The following is a 17001-nucleotide window of genomic DNA, read 5'->3' on the forward strand; positions in this document are numbered from 1 at the left end:
GTACCATGGGTCTTATTGCACTGCCTTACCTCCCAGGGAGTGGGATGAGGCGTATAAATAGCACCCAGGGCTGAATGAAGCGTGATAACACAGCTCAGGCAGCCTGGGCAGCTTCAGCCCCTCAGCCTCCAGCAGGGAAGCAGTTAAAGCCTGCTGAGGAAGATACTCATTTGCACAGTCACTGCTGATCCTGGCATGAAGCTCAACTGCCAGAAGGGGCCTGGAAACATCCCCAACCCTGGGAGGTGGTGACGCTGAGCAGGGTCTTTAAAAGGAACTGGTTAGGAGAGGTGTTGCCCTGGCTTGCCCTCTTCCCTGATCAGCTGCACTGGAAAACTGGAGGCAGTGAAGAATGACCTTTTCAGTTACAGCACAACTAGCCGATGCCCCACTGCCTAATATCGGAGAGGCAGGGTTTGCAGCCAGCCCTCCGCACAGCCACAAGAGCTTCTCTCGCCCCTAGGCTATAGGGTGCCCAACCCAGCAAAGAGCTTCATGGCTTCCACTCCCAAGGGACAGGGCTAGTATTCAGTGCCAGGCACCCTATGCCCTCGCATTCTCAAAGCGAACAATGCAGAGCCCTGAGGCCTGGTAGCAGAGCTCAAGTGATGCTGCTCTGCCATGCTGCAGGCTCTTAAGTAGGCAGCAGGTCCCCTAATTCTTGGGCTGAGAGTCAAGATTTAACTAACAGATGAGCCAGGATTCAGGTTGGACTGTACTGAATGACGAGAGCATTGTTTATGGGGGGCAGTTTACATTGTTCCCTCTCCACTTGTGCTCCACCCTTTCCTTTTAGGTTAGGGATCCAGCAGATCTGGGGGCCTTCACTCTGCCTCAACATTAGGATTTTGAGGGTGGGGGGGAGGGGAGAGGGAATTGCAGCAGAGTGCAAAGTCTCAGGAGGATTGTGCAAGGAAAGCCTGCATGGGTTTGGCTAAGTATCCAACAGGCTGCTGCAGTTGCCCTGCTTCTAGCCAGAGAGAGCAGAGGCAGCTTGCTGCCCGACTAGTTGGGCTACTGGGCAAGGAAAAGTCAGCTCTGCTCAATTCAGAAAGCTGGGATGGAAGGAAGCCAGTTTTGGGATTGTTGGCAAATGATTTTGCACAGCCTTCCTCTGATAAGTAAGGCTTACTCTGCTCAGGAGCGTTCCCTTCAAATGGGACCAAGCAAGTGCCTGCAGGATCAAGCCCGAAGGACTGAGCTACACCCAGACCTGCCCTAGTCAGTTAGGCCTTGGCCAAGTCTGTGCGGGGATGCATATTTCAGACCAAATGTGACTCAAGTGACTTTGCTAAAGTCAAACCATTTTGATGGGTTTTATTCTAAACTAATGGCATTTACACAGACTGGCACCAAAACAGGTAAGTCAGCTTCAGTTCACACCATGGTAGTTTGATGCAAATCTGTCTAGTGACCAGCCGTGTGCATCTACGAATCTTAAGGCAAGTGAAGAAATATGCCACAATCCCTCACTTTGTTCTCTCGACCCTCATTCCCCGTTCCTGTTGCTGTCCTATGTCTTCTGCTCCCAGCCAGCATTCAAACCTAGCATGGGACATGGCCCCATAACAACTAGGTTTCCAGTAAGGCTCATCATGAGAGCAGCTGGGACCAGAACTTCTTTGACAGCAATTTATCATCTTTGTAACCTGTCAGTGAATAAAATATTAGGTTTTAAAAGGAGTCTGCCTGAGGTGGTTTTTCCAAGAGCACATTTTGGTATCCCGGTGACAGGCAGGGCTAGTCCATATCTGAGAGATTCTGTTCCAATCACACCATACACACACACTGCACTTGACCACTAAAGCCATTTAACTCCATGGTGCTCCTTGACTGCCTCAAGGCAACAGTCTATTGTTGGTCACTTGTCACAGCCTAGCTATAGTATTTGGAACAGCTCTGGCAGGAAGGAAGCAAAAGATGTATTTTTTAAAAACTGGTGGCCAACTCACATGACAACACGGCATCATAGGGACTGAAGACCATGAACTGTTCTGTACTAGCATGTTCTTGTATTGTCCACTATTGTGATGCACTGATTCCTTTCAGTGGAAGGGGAGGTGGAAGTAATCTTATGTCCTCACAGTGATGCTGTTAGTTCCCAGCTGGACTCAGCTTCCTAACCTGATTGCTGGTTCTCTGGCCCCTCCCTTGGTAACTCACTTGCAGCCCAGCAGCACATGTAGAATGGGGTGGAAATTAAGGAATGTTTTGGCTAACAGGAGAAGATGGGAATGAGAAAACATTTGCTGGGGGGGAGGAAGGGAGGGAGAGAGAGACTCAGTTGAGATAGTGGTAGCTGTATTGGTGAGGTCATTTAAAAAAATTAATCTGGAGAACTGCCTGCAAGAACAGTCCTGCAATGGCAAGGAAGGGGTCAACGACTCAGCTTTGACATCAATGGTGGGTGGATAAGGAGACTCAGTGAACTTCTCTGCCAAAGTGATTGGAACAAGATTAGTAGTGGTTACAGTTTGATGCATCATTAGGCTTAAAAGCTAACACGACACAGTAGTTTGTGCAGTTAGTTCACATCATCATTATTGTTTCAGCATCCCTGGCTGCATTTCCAAGCAGGCAGAGTGCACAGGTTTCGCCTAGCATGGTTAAGGACTAAGGCACAAGTCCTTAAAAGGTATTTATGCTCTTAACTTCTACTGAAATAAGTGGAAACTAGCCACCTCTGTTTGAGGATCTGGACCTAAATCCTTTATTGCAGAAGCAAGGGTACTGCAGAAGAGAACAGAAATCATAGGAGACCTGCAGAGCAGCTTGGTTTAAAGCTCCTGAAGGGCCAGCTCTTGCCACTTGTAGAAGGTTACTCAAGGTGGTAATTCAGTTATACATGAGGCAGAAGCTTAGCTTTCATCAATGGATTCCATTGCACACATGGACTATAGAGTTAAGTTTGTATGAGACTAGGAATGATAGCTATGCTGTCAATTGACCAGAAGACCAGTTCACTCACAGCTCAGAGTACACACCAGAGGCATATTGAGAAAGGTACTACTTTATTGGCTTTGGGCAAGCAAGCAGGAAAACTTGCCAAGGGGACTGGATGGCTATAGGGGACATTTAAGCCAACTATAGCCTCTTACCAATATGCTGTTAAAAATTGTCTCCTTTCCTTAGAGCAGCAGCCAAGATACCTAGAAGCCACCTCTCAAGACTCATTCCAGCCACATACTGCTGCATCTTTTCCCAATTGTCTGCTCTGTCCCTGCACCAAACCCCCTTTGGAAGAGTGAGGTACTTTGCTTTTCATGGAATAGCACACACACCAGTCCAAGGCTATTCCATTCAACTCTTCCTCTCCATTTTGAGCTTGTCTATTTAACAGCCAGTGACAGAGTTGTGAGATTGCCTAATGAAGCTCCAGGAAAACAAACACTATGAGAGCCAGGAGTACAGACAACAGGCGATGCAGTTGTAGTTTTCATCTTTCAGTACCAGACAAAGATGTGCAGGCAGGCAGGATTCGCGTTACAGGATGGAGCCTTTAAACTGTGCTAGAAAGTACGAATGGGTAGCATGGAGTCTGCAGATCGTTTACATAGATAAGACGTGAAAGGCGCTCTCTTTAGGATAGCCCAGGTTTTTGGCACAGTTAGAGGAACATCCCCTCCCTGCTTAGACTTTTTTTTATATAATGTAGTTACTGGAGGGGGAGTAAGGCAAAGTTGAGGGCAGAGTGTTTTTATTCTCCCTACCCCAGCACTCAGGAGCGATGGTGTCAACACCTACGAACGGGAATGCTGACTGGATTCTGTTTAGACACAGATTCCTTAGGCACTTGGGCCAATTGTCACTTTGAGAGTCCAAGGTTAACAACAAAAAGTCGCACCTCAAAATGACTTTTTATAACAGTGCTCCAGGTTGCTCTTGAGAGCAGGAAACGAACAAGAAAATGCCAAGTGTTTTTCCACTTAGGAACTTGAGCCAGCATCCACATTGGCTCTTGTTGGAAAACAGAGTGTCCTGGGATACTTGGCAAGGCATCAAGCACGCCAGTTCCCTAGCTACACAAGCGTCACAGCTCTAAGCACCACACACTTTAACCTTTATGCTCTTTTCATAGGCTTGAGAAACTCCACACAGCCAGACCTTGTCTGTTCCCCAGGAAACTTTATACCTGGTCTAAATTGAGTGTCGCAGCAGGCTGCGAGGCAGTTGGTGTCGATTCAGAATGAGAACAGCGTCCCTACCTGAATCCTAGCCGCTGCATTGAAACTTAAGATAGCCTGCCTGACTTGGCTGAGAAAAAACTCAGCTATGTAGTCAACAGCTTCTTAACTGCTTCTATCAGCACTAAGGATTTCCCCAGACAAGCTATGAACATATTGTGACAGATACCGTTAAGGGAATGGGGAAAAGAAGGAAAAAATCCAGGCATTGTAGAAATGATCATCCAGAGTTGTGCAATGCTACTAGGCAATACCAAGTGTTGATCTGAAGTTATTGGGAAGATTATGAGGAAATGTATCCTAAATGCTCTGAACATTCAATAGCCAAGATTTAAATGGACTGCCAGCAAGAGAGGTACCAAGACTTCTTCCAGAGAGTGACTCATGTCTGACTTCAGCCCAAGTTAGTGCCACAGCATTAGCTAGCCAATATGCAATTCGGAAAGGCTGGGGGGAAGCAAACAGACACTAAACAGCCCAATTATCAGCCAGCTGACAGTCTAGCTCTTTTAGCAACAGAAAGGAGAGGTTCTTACCAAGTTTTAAAACTAAGTAGTTCCCAGCTACTCAGTCACAATATGGACTTGGTCTGTCACTGAAGTAAAAGTAATAGCAAGGTTAAGAGGCTGCAAACCAGAAGGAAGAGACCTACCTTATAATTCTACATCTCTGAAGATGTTGTCGTACAGGATTCACTCTTGCCTTTACTTCTGAGCATGACACCGCCACGACTCTGGTATTCCAGCCCTCTATTTATTCTCCCTTTGCACAGGGAAATGTCTGTTGGGGATTTGTCCAGAGCATCTCTTTTGCTCCTTTGAAGATCACCCAAAACTTGCTGAAATTCTAAAGGAGTTAGGCTCCTCTGAAAAGGTCCCCAGTTATTGGGTTAGTGATTTTACACGTAGACAGAGGACAAAACCTTCCCCATACACATTGTTGGCTGCTTATTGCTACTTGCTGAAGCTGTGCTCTTTTGAGCTTCTTGCTCTCCAGGAGTGAGAATTCTGTATAGCTGGTATCTCCAGAGAAGGGGGAGTTACTTACCTTGGGATTTGGCTCTGAAGTCATCCTGCAGGGCTCCCTTTTCTTCAGACACCACCTGAGATTAGCTTCTCAGAAAAATAAGTTTCAGTCTCTTGAGCCTTTTCATTTGTAATGCACATTTATTTTCTGTTGATGGAATTGGCTTCTCTGAGAACTTTGCCTTCCACTTAGTTGAAGGAACTGTGTAGTATGATTGGAGGGCAGCATTTATGCTTTGCTGGAGTAGGGAGACAGACAGTATGGGACCTGGCTCATGTTTTATCCCACTACCACGGCACTAATGGGTGAGCTGCCCTGCTCCGCCCAAGAGCTAACTCCCGCTCCCAGAACTAGGGGACTTCAGTCAGGCCTGGTCTACTGGGGGGGAGGGGCGGGGGGAATTGATCTAAGTTACGCAACTTCAGCTATGTGAATAATGTAGCTGAAGTCAACGTACTTAGATCGACTTACCATGGTGTCTTCACCGCGGTGAGTCGACTGCTGCCGCTCCCCCGTCGACTCCGGCTGCGCCTCTCATGGCGGTGGAGTACAGGAGTCGATGGCAGAGCGCTCAGGGGGTCGATTTACTACATCTTGACTAGACATGATAAATCGACCCCCGCTGGATTGATCGTATAGACATACCCTCAGTCTCCTGCTAGAGAGCGAACACCCAGGATGGAAAATTCTGCACTGATGGCACCATTAGAAATAGTTGTTTCCTTCTTACCACTGCCTTAAGATAAGGTTAGAGAGTTTGCTCTTGCTGGAAAAGTTTGCATGGCTCAACCCCACATCAGTACAGCCTTATCACAGCCAACAGACCACCTAGGAGACTCAGCCCACAGAAATAAATGTATCTCCTACACATGGAGAGGGCCAGGGCCCAGTGACCTGAAGCCCTTACACCCTTGAGAAGGCAGCTGAAACAGAAGTCGAATTGGGGGAAAGGGAGGTGACCATACACACCCACCCCCCGCGGTGAAACACTCCCAAGCCCACTCACAGGGCTAGAGCAGCAAGTATCTCATAGTAGATTGTGTGGATAATCCTGTGATATTCCCACTCATTACTTTGCTAACTATTTTACTGATCATCAATGTTGACTATTAAGTGTCTTGTCCTTTAGCATCTGAATGAGCACCCACTGAAATGAATGGGGCAGTTCATACCTCAGCTATGGTTTCAGAGTCTGCAGACCAGGGCATTATTGAATTACACTATTCATATTGAGACTCACAGCTGGAGATTTGTTTTAAAAACAAACAATCAGATTCTGGAAAACAAGGTGGGAGCTTGAAGGGGTGGCCAACACCTGATTGGTGTGTACCAACTGAATCCAAGACACATCTGAACCCCTTTCACAAAAAGGGAATTGAGCCCAGCAGAACACCTTTTATTTTATTAAAGTACACAAAGTAGTTAATTCGTGTACACTATTAAAACCTGGCTCAGTCTTTAAGATTAACATCTCTACATGTTGAGTGAAGCCACATGACTGGTGATCTCCATCAAGGCACAGCACATTTCAGCCACTTGCCTCTGTGAAATTGTTAAAGCTACTCAGTATAAAATAAAATAATGGAGACAGGCATTCATTAAGAGGAGTCCCAAGTTAGATGCAGGTTTTTTCTCTACACCCAAGAGACTGGGAAAGGAGGGCTCCGACACATTGGTGCGTATCAACACTGAAATCGGTCTGAAAAGTTCGGAGACTTTGGCACGGTCAGAGGCTGGTCACTTGGCTTCACCTCCAGACTGCGGTACTTGCGAACTGGGTTTGCCTTGTGAACCTATAAAAACAAAAAGGACCGCTAAGGGTCAGGTACCATGGCTTTAATTACACTCATCCCAATTCTACCACAGTACAAGATCAGCAACCACCAAGAGGATGCAGTCAGGGATCTGTGTTTAGGCACTAAAGAGTAATCACTGTGCTTCCAGTGGCCTGGGTACTACAACCTAAGCAGGAGTTTTCAACCAGAGGTCCAGGGGCCCCCTAGGGGGCCTCAAGCAGGTTTCAGGGGGGCCTCCAAACAGGGCCAGCATTAGACTCGCTGGGGCCCAGGGCAGAAAGCTGAACCCCCAACGCATGGAGCTGAAGCCCAGGTCCTTGAGCCCTGCCACCTGGGATGGAGGCTGAAGCCTGAGCAATGTAGCTTTGTGGGGGCCGCAGGGGCACGGGGCCCCGGGCAGCTGCCCTGTTTGCTTCCCCGGAACACCAGCCCTGGCTTTTATATGCAGTGGCGCAGGTGGCTGTAGAGTTTTTATAGAATGTTGGGGGGGCCTCAAAGAAAAAGAGCGAGAACCCTGCCCGAAGCAACAGGACGTGCATTTGTAGGAGCCTGCTTTGGTGTTTTTACTGTTCCATTCAAGCCCTGTACATGTACCCTTAGGGGCCTGAAGTGCTGATGTGCCAGGTTAAAGAAAGCAATCTGGCACAAGTATCAATAATACCCCAGAGGAGCTGGTTTTTAGACCAATTTAGGAGACGGGGCCTTGGCAAGTCATTACAGCAGTGGACTCAGGACTGCACTTGGCTGCTGCATGTCCAAGACAGACAAGTTCATAAGCCCGGGCAGTCTGTGTTCCAGCCCCTGACCAGGAATAGCCTGCTCATTTACCAGTTCTTGTCTCAGCCTGGCGAGATCTTCTTTCTCCCGCTCGGCCTCTAGCTGTCTGGCCGCTTCGTGAAGCTTCTCTTTTTCGGTTTCCAACTCAGCCAGTCGCTTTTCGAACTCTTGACGTTCTTTTGCTCTCTTTTCTGTCGCTAGCTCAAAGCTTTCAGCAACTATGGAACCAGAAAGGTTCTCTAAGTTTAGAAAGAGGGAACAACATTGGCACAACAGTCACCCAAAGCATAGCTACATTAGGGTTAGACGGAAGTCTCCTCCTCTAGAGGACCATGCTTCAAGTGTATAAGGAAGAGCTTTATGCATCTGGGATGCTCTGATACTGTATCAGTTCTCCATAATGGGCCAATGAATGTAGACGCTGGTCAGTCTAGGGCAGAGGTTCCCAAACTTTCCTTATTGCATACCTCCTTCCAGAGCTACCAGCTGCCAGTGTACCCTTACCTTTCTCATCACTGATACGGTGTGTGTGTTCCTCTTAACACACCCGTCTTTAGCCATCTGTCCATATTTCACAGTTACATGCACACACAGTTATAGTGCAATGTATACAGCCAAAACCAAACAAAAAAACCACCACACCCCCGACTAAGTTCTGAGCTCAGCTAGACTGGACAGTTGCTGGGCAACTGAAGCACACTTGATGGTGATTGGAGGTGACAGCTGTGTGTGTCAGCGTCTGTGTTTTCATTGGCACATCTTGAAGTAAATTAATGACTGTATTTTATATAACAAATAGCCAAAGCTTTAAATCTCTATGGGAGAGTTGCCTAGTTTGAAAATGCAATAAATAAATAAATACAATCCACCATTACATAATTTCTCCCATGTACCCCCCCCCCACCGGAAAGATCTCTCATACCCCCAGGGATATGCACGCCACAGTTTGGGAACCCTTGGTCTAGGGCACTTCTTGGAAGAGTTCTTTACAAACAGGCTTTTAAGGAGAAGGTTGTTGTAGGATAGAGAACAGACAAAAGCTCCCAGTTCCCACAAACCAAGCTTTGCCCCTCTTCATAAAGGGGAAGGGAAGGAAAGACTGGCAGCTGCTACAGAAGTGTCAGCTGTCTCTACAGGGAGCTCCTTGCATGTGCTGTACCTTATGCCAAGCTAGTAACCATTATCTGCCAACTACAAAGCTGTTAAGGCAGCTGCCATGTTAGAACAGAAGATGGGGCAATGAAGAGGAAAGCCCCCCACCCCCCTTTCCCTAGGGACTCAGGCTGTTAAGAGAATTTGTTGATTACGTATTGCACAAGTTCCACTAGCTATGTGGATACTAAAAAGGTATCAGCAGGTTTTCCCAGTGCAATTCAACAGCACTTATGTGTCAGCCCTGGACTGCCAGCAAGCCAGTGCAGTGAGTGCATGCAACTCCACCTGATATTGGCTTGCTATCCTTCTTTGGCACAAAAGGCTCCTGGTGCACAACAGTATTTGGATTAGCTTTGAAACACGCTGCCTCTTTCTGCCGTTTCAGGTCTTCTTTGATCTGCAGGGGAAGAAGGGTCCTGTCAAGAGCTGAGTAACTGAAATGCACCCCACTCACTGCTGCATGGAGAACAAAGTTTAGACTTTAGACAATTCAGTAATTGAAAATGGAGCGAATTTAAACCCAGAAGAGATGTAGCCAAGCAGCTCTTGTCTGCTTGGTATTTGTACAGTGAGCTGCCTGGAGAGCAGCTTCAGAAGCTAATGGTCAGTTTTATTGTAGCACTTGGAATTCCAACATCAAACAGACTACAGGAGAGCTCCAGCTGTGCACAGCTGCCCTGGGAAATAGCAAGTGACAGCTGTTCAGGGGTGCTTTTCACAATACCAAAGGTCTGATGAGACTTGAACCCAAGGCAGGATAATTCGCTGCATGAACCACTGTGACTAATGAACTGATTTTAGATGCCAACAAGCATTAATCAGTACTTGATATAGAAGCCAGACTCTTCAGGCCCAGCTTTGAAGAGTTGCTGTGGCCCACAGTGCCACAGAATTGCTGTCCCATTAGTCCTACCTGTTGCTGCCAATTCTGCGACTTGGTAGCTCCCCGTTCATCTGTCTGCAGATGGAAGGGCTCTGGTTGTGTTGCATTCTTCACTTTTTTTTGTGGCAAGTTGATGTGGTCAAACTGAGGCAGGGGTAGTGCTTTGAACTTTGGTACCTACAAGAAACAAATTCAAACCTGAATAATGGTAAGAGATGTGCTGCTTGAATTAAGATCACCCTTACTTTTCAGGTGGCAAATCTGAAACTGATTAAGGGAAACACTATACTCCCCCATCCTCTGGAGCTTACTGGCATAAGAGATGCCAAGGGTAGGGTTTTCAAAGGAAACTAAGGAAGTTAAGTGTCCAACGCCTACTGAATTTAAAATGGGATTTGGGCTCCTAAGTCCCTTAGATACTTTTGAAAACCCTAAGAAATTTAGCTAACTCAAGAGGAATGAGCATTTACATGGATAAGGTTATTCAGCAATGCATTAGTGATTAAAAAAGATAACCAATGGTTTAAAGGAGGAATAAGGTTTTCCTGCTTCAGGAAATGTACCAGACTAATGGGGTTAGGAAGAAGCTTGCTTTGCAGGCCTGCCTTTCCATAACTGACTTTTGAAGGATCTCTTGCACCTTCCTCAGAAGCATTTGTTACTGGCCCCTAGACCACACAGCCCAATGCATCGATCCAGAATGGCAGTTCCCAAGCGTCCTCTGAATGTTGGGCCAACAAGAACAGAGGGAGAGAAAAACAGGAATTCCATTATTTTCCTCCAGGGATTTAAGGACACTAAGATGGACAGTTGGAATAGCTTCCCAGGTAAAGATATTCCCTAGAGATCCATTTACTCTTATCAGGGAAACTGAAACACCAGCCCTCCCGCCCCCAATGATTTTGTAGCACTCTCTTGAGGCCTTGCAAAATAGGTTTCCAAAAAGCTGTCCATTTTGTCAGTCTACATGAGCAGTTTTGCTTGAACATGAAACCCCACAAGCATTTCTGCCAGAAGCAAGAAACGGGATTTTTTTTTTTTTTTTTTGGAAACAGAGTAATTAAAGACATTTCCCAGCACTCACCTCCTCTTTCTGCAGCTCTTCTATTTTTTTCTCCTTTTGCACCCACCTCTCTCTGTCACGAGAGTCAAAAGAGAAGGGGCACACTTCTACATGCCTCTGCTCGGGGGCTTTAGGTTTGAAGGGCACTCCATAGTGTGGCATGGGGTTAGCTTTGATCACCGGGACCACCTCCTCTCCCTAAAGAGAGATCAGCATTAGGAGACAGGCTGAGAAACACAAGAGATACACTCATCCTCTGACCAGTGTTCTTTGATGGCAGATTTAGGACTTTTGGTGATGGGAGATTCGTAGTGTTGCTACAAGTGAAGGGCTTAAGACCGGCACGTTGTCCTCTCCTACTAACAGGCACAGTACAGCGTAACAGACTGCTACAGGAATAACAACGCAGATGCGTCCGATGAAGTGAGCTGTAGTTCACAAAAGCTTATGCTCAAATAAATTGGTTAGTCTCTAAGGTGCCACAAGTACTCCTTTTCTTTTAATGCAGCTATCAGTCTTGAGGCTTCTTGGGAAACAAGCAAGATTTTGCATTGTTCATAGTATTACTAAGTTCTACTTTTACTTTTTCAATTTCCAAGTCAAATCCAATAGGCTGTGTGGGCTCTTTCACAGGGGTTTCTTGGGCAGGATTGGCCCACCCTCTATGATCCTTGGATTAAGCTCCTGAGCTTTGAATTTGTATCTGCATGAAGAATGAGGGGACAATAATCTACAGAGAACAAGGCAGAGAACAGTCACAAGGTTGGACTGTAGTTTCTCCATCCACCCTCAAGGGCCCTGGGTCTCCCCAGGTAGACCGTGGTAGCACCAAGGTGTTTCAGCCAAAAAGGCCTTCACCCTGCTTATGAAGAAGCTCCCCTTGCCCTGAGAATAACTGTAGGGAAAAATACAAATCTTGAACACCCACCTCCCTCCCCAGCAGATTAGCATCAGGGCCAGAGTCCTCACTCCTCAAGAAGGCTATAAGCCATGTAGTTTTCCCCAAGAAGACAAAGTTAGTGGCAGCAGCAAGGGGCATACCTTCAGTACCTCAGGAGCCCAAACAATGTCCCTTAAAATAAAAGGTCTACTCAGTTAAATGTATTTTCTAAAGAGGATTTGATTTCTCTGTAGGACAGATAAAAGTGATTCCCTTTGGGAGGTAATGGCCATGGGAAAGAAGGCTAATTGGGGGTCTCTCCATTTAGTCATTTAACCAGAACACCCATTACTGCTTATGAAGTCACTGCTGGTTGGCTATGGGAAGGGTAGGGTCCCAGGTGCCACATGCTATGGAGCCCAGAAACCATCCCAAATTAGTTACCTTTTCTTCCTCTCTAGTAGGCATTCGGACTCTGTTCTTCAGTGCAAAGGCTGGGGATTTAGGAACTGTAACAGGAAGGGGCTTCTTTTCTGGAACACCCTGTCAGGAGGAGATACTAAAGTGAGAATTTAGCCCTGACTAGGCAATACTTCACAGGAGCACGCTGGCATAAATTAACCCACTGTAGTTCTTAGAATCATAGAATATTAGGGTTGGAAGGGACCTCAGGAGGTCATCTAGTCCAACCCCCTGTTCAAAGCAGAACCAATCCCCAATTTTTTTTGCCTCAGATCCCTAAATGGCCCCCTCAAGGATTGAACTCACAACCCTGGGTTTAGCAGGCCAATGCTCAAACCACTGAGCTATCCCTCCCCCCAAAAAATAAGAAAGAAAAAAAAAATTAAAGGGACTGGATAGTCATAGGTAGGGCTCTGTGTCTGTGATGACGATAGTCATAAGTTGGAGCTTTGTGTCAGATGTGAAGTGATATTTGGAGCTCTTTGGTAGACACTAACTGCAGTACAGCACCATAGAGAAATATGGAACTATGCTCTGAAATGGAAGCTTACTTCTACTTCAGATGTTCTCATTTCCTGAGCGGACCTTGTGTTGCTAGAGTTCTTACCACAACATCCTCCAAGATTTTAGCTGGACATGGCCTGGAATGGAATTCAAAATGCTCTTCCTTCTGCTGCTTCTTGCTCTCTCGCTCCTGAATCCTTTTTTCAATTTCCAAGTCAAATCCAATAGGCTGTGTGGGCTCTTTCACAGGGGGTTTCTTGGGCAGGATTGGCCCACCCTCTATGATCCTTGGATTAAGCTCCTGAGCTTTGAATTTGTATCTGCATGAAGAATGAGGGGACAATAATCTACACAGAGAACAGTCACAAGTAGTTTCTCCCTTGCCATAACAGCAGAAATCAGCAACAGTGACCAACAGTTGAGCCTTGCATATTTCACCTTATGCATAGCTCCACTTCCTTACTAGGAGTCAGCAAGGATCAACTAAGCCACTCACCACATTTTGAACGTGGAGTTCCCCAGGCTCAACCTTACCCACTGTATTAAGTGACTACGTGTTTTTACTTTAGAATTCAACTACCAAAAAGAAAAAACCACCAGTCTGGTTGTAGGAGAGTTTATACTGCACGTGGTGATTGTACTTGCTTATTAGGGGAGCGTTACTAAAAGTAACTCTTGACTAAGAGTTAGAGTCCTTTCCATTTTCCATATCTACATTAAATTATCAATCCTATATCCTTTTGCTTTAAATTTAGATACATAAAGCCCATTTATACTATTGTTTATAGCTTTACACAAGACTCTTCCTCAGAAGCGGTAGTTTAGCACCTGGAGACTTTTGGGTTGGTTAAAGGTTGCTCTATGACAATGTTAAGGAAAAGTTAGCACATGTGACTCCATTTTGGTTTGGGGCCCACCATTGTCTAAAAGCAAGCACATCATGCACCAGGAGGAGTGTTCCTTAGATAACACATAGGATATTTCAGTGTCCAAACAATGCTTCTGCTTACTGTCGGAGCTTCTCTATTTCCTCTGCCTCCAACTCAGCTGCACTCTTGCAAGTTACAGGTCTGAAGCGCTGTCTTGTTTGAAGCAGTGGAGTTTTGGGCTGTGTAAGCCTGGCCTTCAGCGGCTTTACTGGAATTGGACCTACAAATCCAAACCACAGAAACTAGCAATTAATAGCTGGAACTGAAACAGACAATTTTAATTAGAGCAGACAGCCAGGCTCAGAGACACTCACACAAAGTAGGCAGATCCTTAACAAATTATTGCTTCCTGCTCCCGTTATCTTGGTACACAAGTTACCAGCTAGCCCACTTTGCTAAAGCTTACTTTCATTGGTCCTCCTGCTCCTCAAATGGTAACGAGAGGGAGTGCATTTCTGGAAGTTTTCAATCTGCTGAGCAAGGGGGACATACTCTGATGTAGTTTCATCAAATTTCCTTTTGTTGCCACAGGAGAGATTGAAAGGTTTGGGGACAGTGGGCCCCTTCACCACTCGTGCCTGGAAAGAGAAGTTGCTGGTCATTGTAACAATCTAAACAAGGCACCCCACAAAAGCTTCACTCTTACACCAGTGTAAGACATCCATCTTCCAGCTAGTAAGGGAAATTGTCAATGCTTAACATGTAACAAGACAGGAGGGAGGCTTTGTACAATTGTTCATTTAATCCTCTATGCCAACTGATTAAAGCATTCTAATCTCCTCCTTCAATATGTTCTAGTCTGCCACCTCAGATACTGTAGTAATATCTTCAGCTTATATTAAATGAACCCCCTGAAGCACTCTCCTCCCAAAACTACTTTAACAGCAAGAAGAGAGAAGAGAATCCATGCAGAGATGAGAGCACTGCTCCCACTGATTTGAACAGATGTGCACGCTCAGCACTGCTGAGGATAGACCCTACTGCATTGATAATCAGATGTAGCTAAACAAACAGACTCCAGGTTGGAAACAGAATCCTTGGTATGTTACTAGGGATGAGGACTTGTAATAGCCTTGCTGATAAGGAATCACCTGTAAGGGAAGAATACTTAGTTCCCACCTCAGAGATCTGAAGAGTAGGTGTACTGGGGAAGGCATACTACTCTATTTTCAGAGGATCCTCTTTTTGGAGCCTCATGGGAACTCAACCTGTTGGAGTAATAGATGGGATTCCAGATTCCACTTACACAACTTGTGAGCTGACTGGACATACGACAAGCTCTGGGATGGGCCATATTGGAAACTCTGCAGAGATGCTGACAGCCAGCATGGTGATGCTCAGTAAGACCACAGCACCTCTATTAGTCTGTCACATCCCACATGACCTCTTACATTCACACCCAGTGAATTACAAACAGAAAATCCCACACTAGCAAACAGTAGAACAGGAAGAGCCACCAATAGATTTAGAACAATCAGGTAGCACCCTTGCTGCCCTATCCTCTCACCGGAGATGCAGGGTGCTTTCTCAGTGCTGCTATGAAATCCAGCTTCTTGTATTCATTCCCAGGTTGGCTTTCTGTGTGCTGTTTAATCCTCTCATCTGTGCAGAAATGGAAGTCAACTGGCTTTGTTACCTGGCCCGTGGTTTTCTTCGCAGGTTGTCCTAAAAAGGAGAAAACCCCATGAGACTGATACCGAGGAGGAGCAGTTTATGTTCGTCCAAACCTGTGCTCTCTAAGCAGTTATGTGCATTATATCAGGCCTGCAAACTCCTCTTCAGCCCCTTATATTTCACAAGATAATTAAGCTTTGTTTCCAGGTAGATTTGTGGCCCAATACACTTTAGACATGCTATTTGATATGGTTCCAGAAACATGCTGTTAAGAATGTGGAAAATCTGTTTTTGTGGATGTGTCTACCTCTGTCCATTCAATTATGGTCATGCCATCTGCTACATGGTGCAGAGATCTGACAGACCCAAGCAGAGTTACATCTGCAAGAAGGCAGACGATGGTTGTAGCCAGCCCAAACCCAACACTTAAATACTAAAGAACCTGGAAATGGTTAAAAGCTTCAGTCCTGAAACTATGGGGAAGAGGAGGGTCTGGAGACTAAGGCCTACAGTGAAATTAATGCAGATTAAGGTAAGGTGTGAATTTAAAGCAGAGTAGCCATTCCTCACTAACTCCCTGTATGAGTGCTCTTATCCTAGATTAACCCAATCCACTTCCAAAGTGGACTACACTAATATGGAATAAAGCCCTTATTCCAGAAATCAGAGTATTCACACAGGGAGCCATAGTTTGGGCTGCGAAACATTCACCAAAGTCACGGTTTCCGTGACTTTCTGCAACCTCTATGAAATTTGCAGCTCTGGAGCAGCTGACCCCAGGACCACCCCAGCATCTGGGGAAGCCCCAGGGCAAAGCCGCCATGGAGGAAACCGTCCGGAGCAGCCAGAGCAGCAGCAGGGATGTGGGCGTGCATGGATTGTTGTGGGGTGGCCCCACCCCCCAACAACTGGATCCTTCCCCAACAAATCATGTTCATCTATATGTCTGATAATTATGTTCTTTACTATAGTTTCAACTAGTTTGCCTGCTACTGAAGTTAGGCTCACCAGCCTGTAATTGCCAGGATTGCATCTAGAGCCTTTTTTAAAAAATTGGTGTCACATTAGCTATCCTCCAGTCATCTCGTACATAAGCAGATTTAAATGATAGGTTACATACCACAATCGGTAGTTCTGCAATGTCACATTTGAGTTCCTTCAGAACCTACCATCTGGGCCTGGTGATTTATTACTGTTTAATTCATCAATTTGTTCCAAAACCTCCTCTAATGACACCTCAATCTGGGACAGCTCCTCAGACTTGTTACCTAAAAAGAATGGCTCAGGTTTGGGAATCTCCCTCACATCCTCAGCTCTGAAGACTGATGCAAAGAATTAATTTAGTTTCTCCACAATGGCCTTATCTTCCTTGAGTGCTCCTTTAGCATCTCGATCATTCCGTGGCCCTACTGGTTGTTTAACAGGCTTTCTGATTTACTTAATTTTTTTGTTAGTACTTTTTGAGTCTCTGACTAGCTGTTCTCCAAATTCTTTTTTGGACTAAATTATATATTGTGACAAAGTTCCTCCTCTGCCTTGGTAGGTCCTGTGCTTATTGGCAGATTTGCTCGCCTCAGAGGTTTACGGCAGCCCTCAGTTTGGCCACTTTCGTGGCTCAAATCTGCCATTCACTCAGTTAGCCTTATCCCTGGCCAGCATGGGGAAGAGGAAGAACAACAATCCCAGCAGTCTCTGTTGATCTACCTAGTGGATCGGGGAACAGGCCAG

General features: G+C 45.9%; 1 protein-coding gene across 7 annotated transcripts in view; it reads right to left on the bottom strand.

Moving 5' to 3' along the window:
- Positions 1-6590: 6590 nt before the first annotated feature.
- The window catches only part of TPX2 (TPX2 microtubule nucleation factor), a 35049-nt gene continuing 24638 nt past the window's right edge, over positions 6591-17001 (bottom strand). For 6 of the 7 annotated variants that reach the window (XM_073308762.1, XM_073308765.1, XM_073308767.1 and 3 more), the window contains 10 exons: positions 15167-15324; positions 14066-14237; positions 13741-13879; positions 12834-13050; positions 12209-12307; positions 10906-11082; positions 9852-9998; positions 9224-9335; positions 7835-8022; positions 6591-7003 (listed from right to left, as the gene is read on the bottom strand). In XM_073308762.1, coding sequence (XP_073164863.1) covers positions 6893-7003; positions 7835-8022; positions 9224-9335; positions 9852-9998; positions 10906-11082; positions 12209-12307; positions 12834-13050; positions 13741-13879; positions 14066-14237; positions 15167-15324 — 1520 coding nt within the window. In that variant the 3' untranslated portion in view covers positions 6591-6892. The remainder of the gene's footprint in view (positions 7004-7834; positions 8023-9223; positions 9336-9851; positions 9999-10905; positions 11083-12208; positions 12308-12833; positions 13051-13740; positions 13880-14065; positions 14238-15166; positions 15325-17001) is intronic. The other variant, XM_073308764.1, reaches the window with a different exon arrangement.

This window comes from Lepidochelys kempii, chromosome 13 (assembly GCF_965140265.1).
Source record: "Lepidochelys kempii isolate rLepKem1 chromosome 13, rLepKem1.hap2, whole genome shotgun sequence".
Classification (NCBI taxonomy): Eukaryota; Metazoa; Chordata; order Testudines; family Cheloniidae; genus Lepidochelys; species Lepidochelys kempii.